Source organism: Apiospora kogelbergensis (assembly GCF_038363985.1).
Source record: "Apiospora kogelbergensis strain CBS 113332 chromosome Unknown utg000007l_segment0_segment0, whole genome shotgun sequence".
Classification (NCBI taxonomy): domain Eukaryota; kingdom Fungi; phylum Ascomycota; class Sordariomycetes; order Amphisphaeriales; family Apiosporaceae; genus Apiospora; species Apiospora kogelbergensis.
Window position 1 is genome coordinate 2,070,319 of NW_027117424.1, and position 12,330 is coordinate 2,082,648.

At 53.7% G+C, this 12,330-nt stretch overlaps 7 protein-coding genes across 7 annotated transcripts; 4 read left to right on the forward strand and 3 right to left on the reverse strand.

The window, feature by feature from the left end:
* Positions 1-11: 11 nt before the first annotated feature.
* PG998_011010 (uncharacterized protein) lies at positions 12-773 on the forward strand (the record flags this gene model as incomplete). The annotated part of the gene is made up of 2 exons (XM_066877826.1): positions 12-470; positions 570-773. 2 exons carry the CDS (start codon positions 12-14, stop codon positions 771-773), a joined length of 663 nt encoding a protein of 220 aa, XP_066726880.1.
* A 448-nt stretch (positions 774-1,221) lies between these two features.
* Positions 1,222-2,071, forward strand: PG998_011011 (uncharacterized protein; the record flags this gene model as incomplete). The annotated part of the gene is made up of 2 exons (XM_066877827.1): positions 1,222-1,817; positions 1,960-2,071. The coding sequence occupies 2 exons, from the start codon at positions 1,222-1,224 to the stop codon at positions 2,069-2,071; spliced, it is 708 nt and encodes a 235-aa protein (XP_066726881.1).
* Positions 2,072-2,733: 662 nt separating this feature from the next.
* On the forward strand, positions 2,734-3,621 carry PG998_011012 (uncharacterized protein; the record flags this gene model as incomplete). Its single annotated transcript, XM_066877828.1, has 1 exon — positions 2,734-3,621. One exon carries the CDS (start codon positions 2,734-2,736, stop codon positions 3,619-3,621), a length of 888 nt encoding a protein of 295 aa, XP_066726882.1.
* Positions 3,622-5,072: 1,451 nt separating this feature from the next.
* On the reverse strand, positions 5,073-6,842 carry PG998_011013 (pantothenate kinase; the record flags this gene model as incomplete). Its single annotated transcript, XM_066877829.1, has 3 exons — positions 5,073-5,986; positions 6,096-6,378; positions 6,483-6,842. 3 exons carry the CDS (start codon positions 6,840-6,842, stop codon positions 5,073-5,075), a joined length of 1,557 nt encoding a protein of 518 aa, XP_066726883.1.
* A 656-nt stretch (positions 6,843-7,498) lies between these two features.
* On the reverse strand, positions 7,499-8,963 carry PG998_011014 (uncharacterized protein; the record flags this gene model as incomplete). The annotated part of the gene is made up of 3 exons (XM_066877830.1): positions 7,499-8,229; positions 8,305-8,716; positions 8,778-8,963. The coding sequence occupies 3 exons, from the start codon at positions 8,961-8,963 to the stop codon at positions 7,499-7,501; spliced, it is 1,329 nt and encodes a 442-aa protein (XP_066726884.1).
* Positions 8,964-9,631: 668 nt separating this feature from the next.
* Positions 9,632-10,039, forward strand: PG998_011015 (uncharacterized protein; the record flags this gene model as incomplete). Its single annotated transcript, XM_066877831.1, has 2 exons — positions 9,632-9,736; positions 9,959-10,039. 2 exons carry the CDS (start codon positions 9,632-9,634, stop codon positions 10,037-10,039), a joined length of 186 nt encoding a protein of 61 aa, XP_066726885.1.
* Positions 10,040-10,869: 830 nt separating this feature from the next.
* PG998_011016 (uncharacterized protein) lies at positions 10,870-11,455 on the reverse strand (the record flags this gene model as incomplete). The annotated part of the gene is made up of 3 exons (XM_066877832.1): positions 10,870-11,044; positions 11,070-11,261; positions 11,352-11,455. 3 exons carry the CDS (start codon positions 11,453-11,455, stop codon positions 10,870-10,872), a joined length of 471 nt encoding a protein of 156 aa, XP_066726886.1.
* Between the last annotated feature and the right edge of the window lie 875 nt (positions 11,456-12,330).

Sequence of the window (12,330 nt, forward strand, 5' to 3'; positions counted from 1 at the left end):
CAGGTACAAAAATGAGCAAACTCATGTCATGGACGCGGTGCTGCATCGACGCAACAAAGAGCCTGGACGATGCAGCTTCTTCGGCAGATGACCGCGAAGCCCGTTACCAGCTCAAGGATGTCGCCGAGTTGGCTTCAATGAAGCGGACGATCGTGAGCTTGCGGGAACAGGTCCTAAAATCCGCATTTACCCTCAAGCGCAAGCAGTTCTGCCTCCAAATCGATGGCTACCTCAGATCGGCCTACGCCAAAGCATCCAGTCAGCCGACAGTGCCAAAGTCTGGTCTCCGGGAGCCGTTGCTGCTGCTAAAGCTGTCGCTGAAGCTGCTCATGGGCATCCGCAACTACGACGAGAGTAACCCGGTGAAGGCCTGCGAAGCACCTGGAGCAAGCACAGGGGCTAAGGACGCTTGGCTGACCATCAAATTGCAGTACACCAAGGCTTGCTTGCTTCTTCTCATTCGCATTTTTGTATGACACCACCACTCCTTTCCTTCTATGGCTGTTGCCTGGGCATTCGGCGGGGAGACTCGCCAAGGAAAAGTCCCTTACTTACTGGGCCCATCACAGTGGCTTGCCTTGCCCATGTTCCCCGAGTGGTGGGAAGAGTTCGAAACAAGCCTCAAGAACGAAGACTGGCTCAAACAATTCATACTAGACTCACGCAGGTCAGAGCGTCTAGCGGTTGTCGATCGAGAGCGCATCCCCCAGGTTCTGGAGGAGTTCCGTCGCCGGAAAAGGGCCATGGAGAGCGGTCGGGGGTCTCCCAAATAAGCGTCTGTACATGATAAGCAGTTGCCAATTACGTGTCGTTGCAATGGAGAAAGTACATAGGACTAGACGAAAGAATACGAGGGATGGCAAAATAACATGGAGGTGTCACAGACCAATCAGCCACACTGGTTGGTTACTTGTTAGCCATCATGAGAGGGTAAAATTGGGACCTCCGCTAGTGTAGCTTCCTTCCCCGGATTTCCGCAGAAACAAGAACTCGTGGGTCTCAAACCCAAAAGAAAGAAAGAACGAGAAAGCATTTGACTTTGGCAATCACCTCCCCTGCTTGTCTTGCCTACAGACCCTTGTTGACATTCGCCTTCCTTGCTTGGGCGCTTCCTGTGCGCCCTCTTCCGATCGTTACCTGTCACGCGACAACAACAAACCCCGCAAGGCTTTCCGAGGATACTGCTGCTAGACCATGTGGTCATTCGGAACGACTTTTACAATGGCCAACGATCGAGAGCCCAAGGGCGAGTCGCTGCCAACAGCGGCAACGACAGCGACAGCACCGGCACCAGAATCAGCCGCAATTGATACCAAGCTACCTGAGACGAACGCCCCGTTGCCAATTGGGAGCACGCGGCCCGACACCCGCACTCCCATCTTCTCCCAGCGGTCGATGAAGCAACTCGGACTTTTCTTCGGTGGTGCAGTCTTTCTGAGCCTCTCCACCCTCATTACGAGACGAGCCGTTGCCCGAAAACTCAAAGTAACACAGCCGAGATTCTTCATACCAAGCAATAGGCCGGTGAACAAGATAGATGGGGACAACTCTCTTATTGCTTTCGAAGCATTGAGTCTGGCCACCTTGAACGTCTTTGGCTTCGGAATTATGTCGACTGGCGGGCTATCTTGGGCTTTCGACGTATCAACAGTCGACGAACTCAGAGGAATGGCACGCAAAACCCTTGGCGCCGACGGGTCTAAAACAGACGAAGAAGCAGAGAGGGAGGTCGAAGAATGGGTTGCAAAAATGCTCTTCAAGAAGGATCCAAAGGATATGGGGGAACAGAAGCCAGAGAAGGAAGCCGAAAAGACCAAGTAGGTCGATATGGCAATGCAGAGAGTATGTACGAATTGTACGCCTAGTGTTGGCCGCTGGCTTGCGGTGAGACTGATGCCTCTCGTATGTGTCCTCGTACTCTACACTTTGATATGGCATACTTGCTAACAGAATCTTCAGCACGCTGCCAGTAATCCCGCTGCAAAAGAGCGCCTCCAGTTACCGTACGCCGCACGAACTGGCACTCTATGGCCCCGGTTCGCATGTCGCGCTTGACCTTGCGGCACCCTAGTCGTTTTCGACTTCACTTGCATCCAGGCCACCCATTCGCACTGTGGCGAAAGAGCAACCTGATGGAGAGAAACGCCTCCCCTAGTAATGCCATGCATTCTCAAAGCGGTGTAATCTCGCCAATACTTTCCACCACCCTGCAGCCATGTCGCTCGAAGCCAAGTGGTCGACCATTCAACTACCTTGAACACTTGCTCCCAGTCCCACTCTAAGGCTGAAGCGGACAGGCAGGGTTGACCTACCGCCCCTATATCCTGGGCCAAGCCCGTTGCCTGCGACATAACCAGAGATCATGTAACTGGCCAAGTCGATGTTGTTGCTTTTCGATCGTCTGACCGTGGGCACTCGCTTTCATTGCTGGTAAGAATCTAGTATACTCACTACTACATGCGTCATCCATCTTAAACCCCGGAAGAATGTGCAATCCATGCAAGACCATGTTCGCATCGTAAAGCAAGGCAAACTTGTTTTCTTTTCTATCCCATCTCGCATGTCTCAGCAACCCCACGATCTTATCCCTTTGATTCCTGGGCAAGACTTTCCGAGACAGCGATGTTGTATAATACCACAGCGAATGCCCGTCTTTCTTAGCTACCTTTGCTGTAATATGTGGTTCTGCCGACCGACGAGTGCCTCACGTATCCTGTCGACCACACAGTCACCATGGCGCTGTACCATGTTAGAGTACGCACCTACTACTGGGGCCGGACAATTTCCAGGTACTCAGGAGACCATCGAGTGCACACTCCGGTTCAATCTCCTGTGCGGCCACAAGGCAATGATGCAGCGCCTTACGCAGTCCGTCTCCTCAGCGGAGAGGAGAGACTCGGCGTCCATCTCGTCAGCCACGATAAAGACCTGACTGCCTGTCGTGAACCACTGCCCGCTCTTGCCGAAGCCCACGGCGTGATTGTCAGATCGTCCTGGCAGTCATACCCGCGTCCAGTATGGGTCGTACAGGAGGAGGTCCAGTTTGAACCCCCCTTTCCTGTTAGAATAGTTGATCTCGTAACAAATGAAGTTATGGGGTCCGACTGTCGGCGCATCTGCTGGGTGCCCCATCTTATAGAATCCGATGGCACACTGCTCACCATCCTGAACGACGTCCCGGGCGAGCTTCAAATTGGCTCAACGAAGACGGCAAGGTCCAATATAATAACACAAGTACAAGGATGCCCCGAGGGGACGAAGGCAGAATGGGTCGAGACCAGGAGGCTTTCGCAATGCCGTAAGCTCGACGAGAAAGAGAAGGAAACCCTTTTCAATGCCCAGCTCGAATCACTCCGCTTGGGGCAAAAATCCTCCATTCCACCTCAGGCAACTCTGCGGGAGTGCATCCGTTCACCTATGGAACGCCTCTTGGCGTCTCGGCTGGATACGCTTGCGGACCTGGGCGCAATACCTGATGGGGAGCTGGCGGCGTCGGACCGGAGCTTCAGGGAAAGCCTCGCTGGCTCCAGTGATTGGGACGATGAAGACTTGTCTGAGGATCCGTTTGACGGCCGGCCACTTTCCACATTCGAAGGTGTATGTACCAACTCCCCAGTATGAGTCTGTACCGCTTCTGTCGACTACGCTATTGATCCTTCATCTTTACTTATAGGCTAGACGGCCCTGTTGTACATATCCCGACCTAGCTCCCACGCTGCAGAATCCAGCCCCCAGGCATAGGCATCTGCAAGATCAAGAGTGCCCTCGCGGTTCGGACCACGCAGATCATTGTATCTACACCGACCTCCGACCCACAGAATGCTTTTTACGAAAGCATCAGCACTGTCATCTGCTGCCCGTGGGCGAGCCATTGGCTTTCGTCGACGATTGTTCCATCGCCCCCGGATCGTCGTTATCAATGGCACTAGAACTCGCACATTTGCCAACGGGCATGACCTCACAATGCCGAGACGATGGCGAGGACGAGGATGAGGACGAGGACGAAGTTGGCTTTCGATTCGTATACGACCGGCCACTCGTCCCGGACCTAGACATGCGATTGCACTCTCCGCCGCTTGTCGATCATATCCTCGACCCATCTTATGTACCTGATATGGCAACGCCATATGAACCCGAGCCCAGTCCTTCCCCTTGCATGATGGATATCGATGAGGGGTGGATGCCTGCGGATGAAGGAGGGATGATGCTCCTTCAGCATGCCCTACCCCCCCACGCCTCCTCCGTCTTGCGGGGTGTACGTGTGAAGCTTGCGTCTTTCTGTCTCGTTTCTTGTATCTTAGGGTCCAATCCCTAATAGCATACGGTCGGCTCTTTAAAAAGTTAGTAGGTGGTACGTACTTTATTACGACGAGGGGCTGAGCCAAAGGTCTTTTTACTCACGCCATGGCGCTGGCGGGTGGAATGCCATTTTCATGATCACTCTTTTCAATGGATGAAATTCAATATACGCTCCTTCATTGCAAATTCTGATTGACCTACTCATTACCAATTACCTGCTGTGTATTTTGACCCTTCCTTGGCCCAGAGTGGCTTCTGCAGAGGATGTACATATAACTGATTGGGCAGATACCATTGCTAGTTTCGGAGCTGTTTCTCCCCAAAGTACGATTCGACACTGCCCTTGCTTGAGAGTCTGCTTGAGTTGCATCTTCTCTTTCCGGGATGTTGTTCTCGATCGGCGAGCTCAAATAACGTCGCGTACTGCATGATCTGGCGCACTCATGCAAGCACAATTTATAGTTTGAAGCCCCCTTTTTGGCATGTCGACTGCGGCCGCGTCCAGGCATGATTAATGCTATATTCACCGTATGTAAACAAGCTGAGAACTTTTCTTCCATATCATTGTGCTTTTGCAATATAGCCTAATTATTTATGCGGTGAGAGCGCTTACGTCTGCAAGCTATTTCAGCCATAAACCACTGTACATCTCGAATCAAGGTGGGTGGGAACGTGGCCAGTATCGTAACTACTGTTGAAGGGTAGTGTTAGATGAGGAGGCTAATCGACACACACATCAAAGATCTTCTCTGTCATGTTCCGACGGCTTTCCTCTACAACACAGCCTCTTCAGGGCCATGTCCGGGCATCTCTCCGTCCGCCCCAACGCGTACCCTAAGCCTAGCCTCGAGGCTCTCGCCTTCCTCAAAGCTTCCCCTGCGGCCCCAATTCCGAGGCTGCCTCTTGAGGAAGGCGCCCACGGCACCCAGATAGCCTTCGTGTCTGAGGAAGTAGGCTTGTTTCTGGCCCTTACTCCAGAACTTGAAGGCGTACGAGAGGGTGTTCATCGTCTGCGGGTGCCCGCGGATGAAGGAGCCTCCGAAGTAGATGCGTGACAGGCCGTGTATTTGCGACTGCAGGTAAGCAATCTGGCCGATGTTGTTACTTATGGCATACAACAAGGACCGCGAGATGTCAGCGGAAGAGAAGCGATTTCGGATCGCCTCTTCTGTTGTTATGGGCGCGGGGCGCGGGGCCCCTGATGGTTGGGAGCCGCTTGCCTCGCCTCCTTCCGAGGCTTTGAGGTGGTCAGCATCGCCATTAGACAGGCCGCCGCTGTCCTCAGCTTCTTGCTCTGCTTCACGCTTCATGCGGAAGACCTTGCCGAAGGAGCTAGCAATGGTCGAGCTCTTCAGCCCAATTTTGCCGTAGTCTGTGCCATAGATATCGCCCACCAGCATGTCGACCTTGGAGTTATCTCCCTGCGCAGCCATGTCGAGCATTTCGTCAAAGGACTCGGCAGGGGTCAGGAGGGACAGGATACCCCAGAGGGTGCCACCACCGAGTGACGTTCCGCCTACACGCTCGTAGGTCCTCGGTCCGGAAATCTTCAGTATGCTGACGCCGGAGCCAATGTTCACCAGCATATAAGGGTATATGTTCTCTTCGGGCTCTGCGAAGTGCATCGGGTCCGTCTCGGAGTAGGTGAAGACTTCACGGGGTATCTCGGTAATAAAGAAATCAAGCCCTGCGAGTAACCTTGGTAAGCAAGCCGCACCCCTGCACCGCAGCTGCAACAAGGAATGGGACGGGGGTGGCTGTCATTTGTGAAAACGACAAGGGAAAGAAGGGCTAACCAATAATCAAGCACTCCATCTCGTCCTCGCGCAAGACGTCTACGCCCAGCCGCTCCCGGATCTTGTCGTAGTACTTGTATGCGCCGCCTCCGGTCGCCATGACCAGCAGCTCACCAGGCCGGGACCCGTTCAGCTCGAACTGCTTGTCCTTGAGGTGCTTCATGAACTCGATGCAGTCATCGATGCGGTCCGTCTCGAAGCTGAGGAAGTTCAGCCGGCCGCCGGGTTCTGTCGAATGCGCCTCGCGGGAGAAGTAGACAAGTTTCGCCAACGAACCGCCGATCTTTGTAAGGCGCAAACGCACAGTGTCAGCGAGCTAGCTCTACCAGCATGATGGGGAGATGTTTTCCCTATCTGGAGACCGAGGGGAAGTGGTGGCGCACATACATCGGCCGCGATGTGGCTGACAACTGCCGTGTGGTTCGGCAGCCGGATGTCCTTGGTCTCGTGGTAACTGGAGCCGACGGGCGAGCCGTTGACGGGGGTGGCGGGCTCAGCGCTGTCGGCAATGAATGCGCCCTTGACGTTGATGCGCACGGAGCCCGGGTGGCCGATGGTGCTGTCTATCTCGGCGGTGCTGGTTATCGTGCGCGGTCGCCGGTACGCGGTCAGGGAGTCTGTGGAAGCGGCGGCGGCCGTGTGTCGTTTCTCGGACGGGTTGCTGCCGTCAACAGCAGCAGCGTCGTCGCCATTCCGGGCGGGGGCTGGGTCGGCGGCGACAGCATGCGCTTCTTCGTCCGTAGGCATCGCGGGGCTCTGGGTTTGCGACGAAGGAAGGGGGAGGGGTCGGTGGGGTGGTCTGTTTTTCTGCTTGCTCCCTCGGCTTTTCGATTTGAACCGAATCAATCGGTCGGTCCTACGGGGACGAGGGGGGCCAGCCAAATGGACAGTCGGGCAGGGTGACCTGGGAGGCCTGAAGAGAGAGGGAGAAAGAAAGAAGGGCTTCAAAGCCCAAAAAGCGGTATGAGGCTTACGGCGGCATGGGCATGGACGGTTGTTTTATTCCTCGCTTGCCAAATTCCGACATGTGTAAGAGAGCAAAGTTGCTGGTCGCCGTCTCGATGCCACCCAGCACCTGTAGGCTGTAGGGGTCCGCAGAGCCACTGCAGAACCTCCTGCTGCACGCTACCACCTTTTCCCATTTTCTACTTTTCTAGCGCAACGTCCCCCCCCCCAGACCAAGACCCCTATTCCAGCACGTACGTACTAAGATTTGTGTTCAAAACAATCTGGTCTTGTGTGTACTTTACTTTTATTATCCTAACGTTTCGTAGGAGCTTCGAAACGAGAGCCGTACATGTCTATGACCAAAAATCAAAAAGAAAACCTCGGTAGCTTAATCTGTAGACAGAAACCACTTTTCCCCTTTTACACTAATGATTAGTTCTCCCAACATCCAACATTCAAAAGAAACCCCCGGCAGGAACAGCCACAAAGATGGCAGACAGCACACCGGCGCCGAACAGGGCGCATATCATGGACTGGATGAAGATGGTGTCCTGAATTTGGCGGAGGACGGGCTCCTGGATCCAAACCTCACGGTCAAAGACCTTGCGCACAACGTTGCGCTTCTCATACTTGACGATCCAGGGCTCGTCCTCGTAGCTGTTGGAGGACCCGAAGGACTCGAAGCTTCCCTTCTTCAGGCTGGCTTCCTCGTCGTCGGCGTCGTCGCCTTCAATGAACAGCTCCCAGGGCCGCACGTGTCGGTGGTGCATGCCATGCAGCACAACGCACATACCCTTGTAGGCCGCGATGAGCGTCGCGATGCCGATGACCCAGCCTATGGCCGCCAGCGCGCGCCAGCCGCGACCCGCCCGGCTCAGGGTCAGGAGAAGGGCGGCCACGGTGGCGAGCAGGATGACGCCGACGCCCAGGCCGCGGGCGAAGAAGACGCGGGCCGGGTTGCCATTGCAGATGGACCAACGGATGAAGTTGGGGTGGGCTTGCCGCCGTAGGCTGTTCTCGATGGCGCGCGCGATCTGGCGGAAGGCGCTCGGGTGGGTGGTGTAAGCGAGGGCGTGCATCGTCGCCTTCTGCTCGCGCGCCGATAAGTTGAGCTGCCGCGGCGCATCGTCGGCTATGTAAGTTGCGATCACTCGATTGATCTCTTCTCTGAACGGTTGGATCGTGACTGGAGGCAAAGAGAGATATTAGTCATTAAGCATGTTCTTGGCTTGGCCTGCAATGCACATTGCCATAAACTCACATGGCTGTTTCGCCCCAGCTGCTACGAAGGCATTCTGAGATCGATAGGTTGTTGCTGCCTGTGATCCAGAATATACGGTTGAAGCATCGTCGCCGTCGCCCGGCGTACTCGGCGGCGTCGAGAAAGGGTCTTTGCTCTCAATCGCCGTCTCGGCCCCTTTTTCAAAGTCGGTGCCCTTGAAGATCTGCGCTGCTTCGGGCTCCCTCTTCAGCTTCTCGACCGCGTCTTTCTGAAGCTTGGCCGCCGATTCATCCTCCATCTCCTGCGTCCACTCAGGCGCCAGGGAGGTGTCGGATGTGCTAGCTTCTTGAAACCGTTGTGTATAGTCGCGGTGCCAGAGGAAAAACTGTAGGTTTTCGGCTGCATGCTCGATGTAGACGAGGTAGTTCATGAAATCTCGCACCGTGCATGGCTAGATGAGAAGTCAGCAAAGGATTTTACCGCCAGAGAACAAAACAGCACCGTCATCTTACCGGACAAGTGCCTCCATTAATGATTTTGTCGAACGTTAGCGCATCTGGAATCCCGGCAGAAGCGGTTGATCGTCCCGATTTGAGGGATGCTCCCTCCTTGTCGCTACCCGAGACATCGCTGTTACGACGTTCCAGTGTCTCCCGACGAACGTATTGGGGCCGGCGGTAGCTTAGAGAGAGAACCATGTTGGCGTTGGCCTTGACTGGGGCCTCGAGTAGACAGGGGTCTTGTCCACGCGTAAAAGGACTTAAGTGAAGGATCGACACGGATAAGAAACGAACAAGTCTGTACGGAGAATTGGTTATGTACAAGAACGTGTCAATGGCATGCGAGGCATGTGAGAAGAGATAGGGTTTAGTACAAGAACTCCACGACCCCGAGTAGGATTACCTGTAATGTGGATCGACTATCGAACTATTCCAAGAGCATAAGCGGTAGTCGAAGCGGGAAAGGAGGCTTTCTTAAAGTTCGATTCCAGACTAAGTGTGTTGACGTTCCAGACTGACTGCTCGCCCACCCCCTAAGGCCTCTGATCTTCAGCTTCACAGTTCTCGACATGCGTTATAGATAGTTCAGCTAGGCTGCAAATAGCCGTATGTCTCTGAGTTAAACCCCATGAATGGGTGTTGACGGTTGCTTGCTTTGAACTCATCATCTCGGACTACACGATCAGCTTGGATGGCGCAGGACAGTGGCCAACGGTGTCTCGCCGATGCCAAGGGACACCCTCCACGAGCCACCTGGTCTGATAGCAAGGTTGCCCCAGTCGGACGCGATCTTGAGTGTGGCAGGAATATTGTTTTCTAAATATTGGCCTGCGAGACTCAGGCTAATGGATGCCGAGCATTTTGCCATGGCCGTCACAGTCGGAAACAACGAAGCAAGACCAACCGAGAGGGCTGACCCGGAGCCCAAGCAGAGCATCAGCCACCGGAGCGCCCAAAAGACGCGGCCTCTGGTGAGTGGTTGAGTATGATATAATGTCGGCGGTAATAGTATAAAATAGTATAATGGATGGCCGATGCTAGTCCTGATTAGCTCATGTGTTAGAGCGAGCCGGTACACTGGCAGCACTAATATGATCAGATCAATCTACCAGCTACAAGCCTGATTACACCTACCTGATGTGTTGCATCTGGTGAACATTGTCTGTATGCCCTATGCACACACATCTGGCTAGCCTGCGCGGGAAGACAAGCCGGGACGACAGTGCATCGCCCGGATCGACACGCTGCAGAACCCGGCATCCATCAAATCATGAGTTGCTCCTGGATGCGCATCCGCAGATGCAGGTGAGAAGAAAAAGAAAAAGCCACATTGATATCTTGTACCACTGGCAGGAAAGCAGTAGTCGAATAAGAAGAAAAGAGGAAGGGAAGTTGTAAGCTGAGGGTAGCTAGGTCGTTAGTGGAATTTAGTAGCGTGAACCCCCATCCCTGTTGTTGCCTGTCCCCAGTGCCCAGAGCCCAGATCGATCTTTCCGTCCGAGCTGTGGGGGAGAAAGATCCATTCAGAGTCTGCCATCTACCTCCCTTCCTCCCTACTACGGGCGGCCTCTTCCTCCGCGTGCGATACATGGCGATGATGATGATGATGACAATAATAATAATAATCATGTCCTTGGGTGTGACAGCGGCAGCTTCCATGCAAGTCTCGGTCCCCAGCGACTACTAGCACAGGCGCCACAAGGGCTTGTGAACCCTCCCCCTTGAGCAAAGGCGATGACTACAACTTACCGGGCCATCGGATCGATCTACTCTTCTTTTTGTTTCCCGCTTCGAAAAGTCTCCCCCTGAACTAGAAAAGCAATACTCGCTTGTAAGCGAAAGCCACATACCACTACCACGAGATCAATATCGCCCTCCGACCACCTCTTGGCATAAAGAAGAAGGACGCCCCGGCGGCTACACATGTATACATACTTCGGGCTACGGTTGACGACGTGGGCGACAAGAAGCAAGGGGATCCTAATGAAGAAGAAAAGGAGAAATTGAAAATCAAAGACGAAAAGGGCCTAGCCGCTGGTGACTACTGATATCCTCTCTCTCTCTCTCTCTCCGCTCTTCAGTCGAGGGGACGCCAAATATCTCCTCACCAGTGCTTCTCGGAGATGGGGACGGCATTCACGTCCACGCCCTCCTTAAACCAGCGCTCCTCCTCAGCGATGCGAACGTCGTTGCCACTCATCTGGCGCTTCCGCATGAGCCCGTCCTCAGCGAACGTCCAGTCCTCGAGGCCATAGGTGCGCCACCACTGCCGGCCCCCCCTTGCCAGCCACTTCGTCCTCGTACCACTCGTACCAGAACTGCACGGCGATCTTGTTCTCCGTAAAAGCGAACAGCTCCTTGCGCAGCCGGTACCCGTTCTCCTTGGCCCACTTAGCCGTCAAGAACTCGGCGATGGCGTCGCGCCCCACGAGGAACGTGTCCCGGTTCCGCCAGATCGAGTTTTCCGTGTACGCGAGCTTGACTTTGTGAGGATCCCTTTTTCCTCCAGTTATCATAATGAGTAAAGTCCCTTTGCAGTCAAAAACAACACAAAATCAAAGATGGATTATGTAGGTTATCACATACCTAGTGTTCCATCCGTCCTGGGCAGCCTTCACCTTGATCTGCGCCGTCTCCGCCGTGAAAGGGGGATATGGCGGCCTTCCACCTGCTTGCTTTTCGGCCGGCATGATGATTAATGAATGTTGCTTTGCGGCCTCAGGTGTTTAGGTAAGGGCTTGTCCTTCCTAAGCAAAGCCCGGCAGTAGTAGATGGAAGCGCGGGGGCGGAGTAGTTCCGATTAAAATAGTGCGTACAAAGTACGATTGTTTCTCTGGGTCAAGTGGAGAGGCCGTTATCCTTCAACTTTGTCAAAGTGAATGCTTATGTGTCAAATTCCAAGTCATCTTTGATGTCGTCGAGTCTTATATAGTTAGGAGACTGAAGACGTATCTGCGGGGGTTTTGGTTTTCGGGATACCAACTTTGTTTGCCCGGTGTTTGAATTATAAGAGGTAACATCGGGAATTGCTCTCACCATAGGTGATGACTGACTGGGGAGGGTGCTTACTATACAACTAACCATATATGTAAATTTCCATCTTGCAATCGCAGGGGTGTCAGTCAAAGGGCGCACTAGGTTCATATATCGGCCATCAACGATCACGATGAGTTACAATGGTGTTGCCCTCACATCAAATCCCGTGGGGTTGATCGTGAGTTGCACGATGGAAACACATTTAGGTGAGGTATAGGGTGAGGGTGTGCAGAGCGCTAGAGGCCAGCGTAAATCTATCGTCAGACCTGGTAGCGAATCACGTAGGGGTATCATATCTCTCCAAGCGTCCCAAAGAAAGCGACATGGGTAAACGAAAATCGACTACTCTTGGAATTGGGTGTTTTCATTCATTCGTCAATCCGTGCCTTTCTATACTGATGCATTCCATCTAATAATTTTGAGGAGCAACTATCATTACGTGGGCTTGATACCTGCACGCTGACTGTCCTGTCTCGGCTGTACTACACATAGCCTTCTTGCAAAGCTACGATGCAGCGCCAGGTACCAT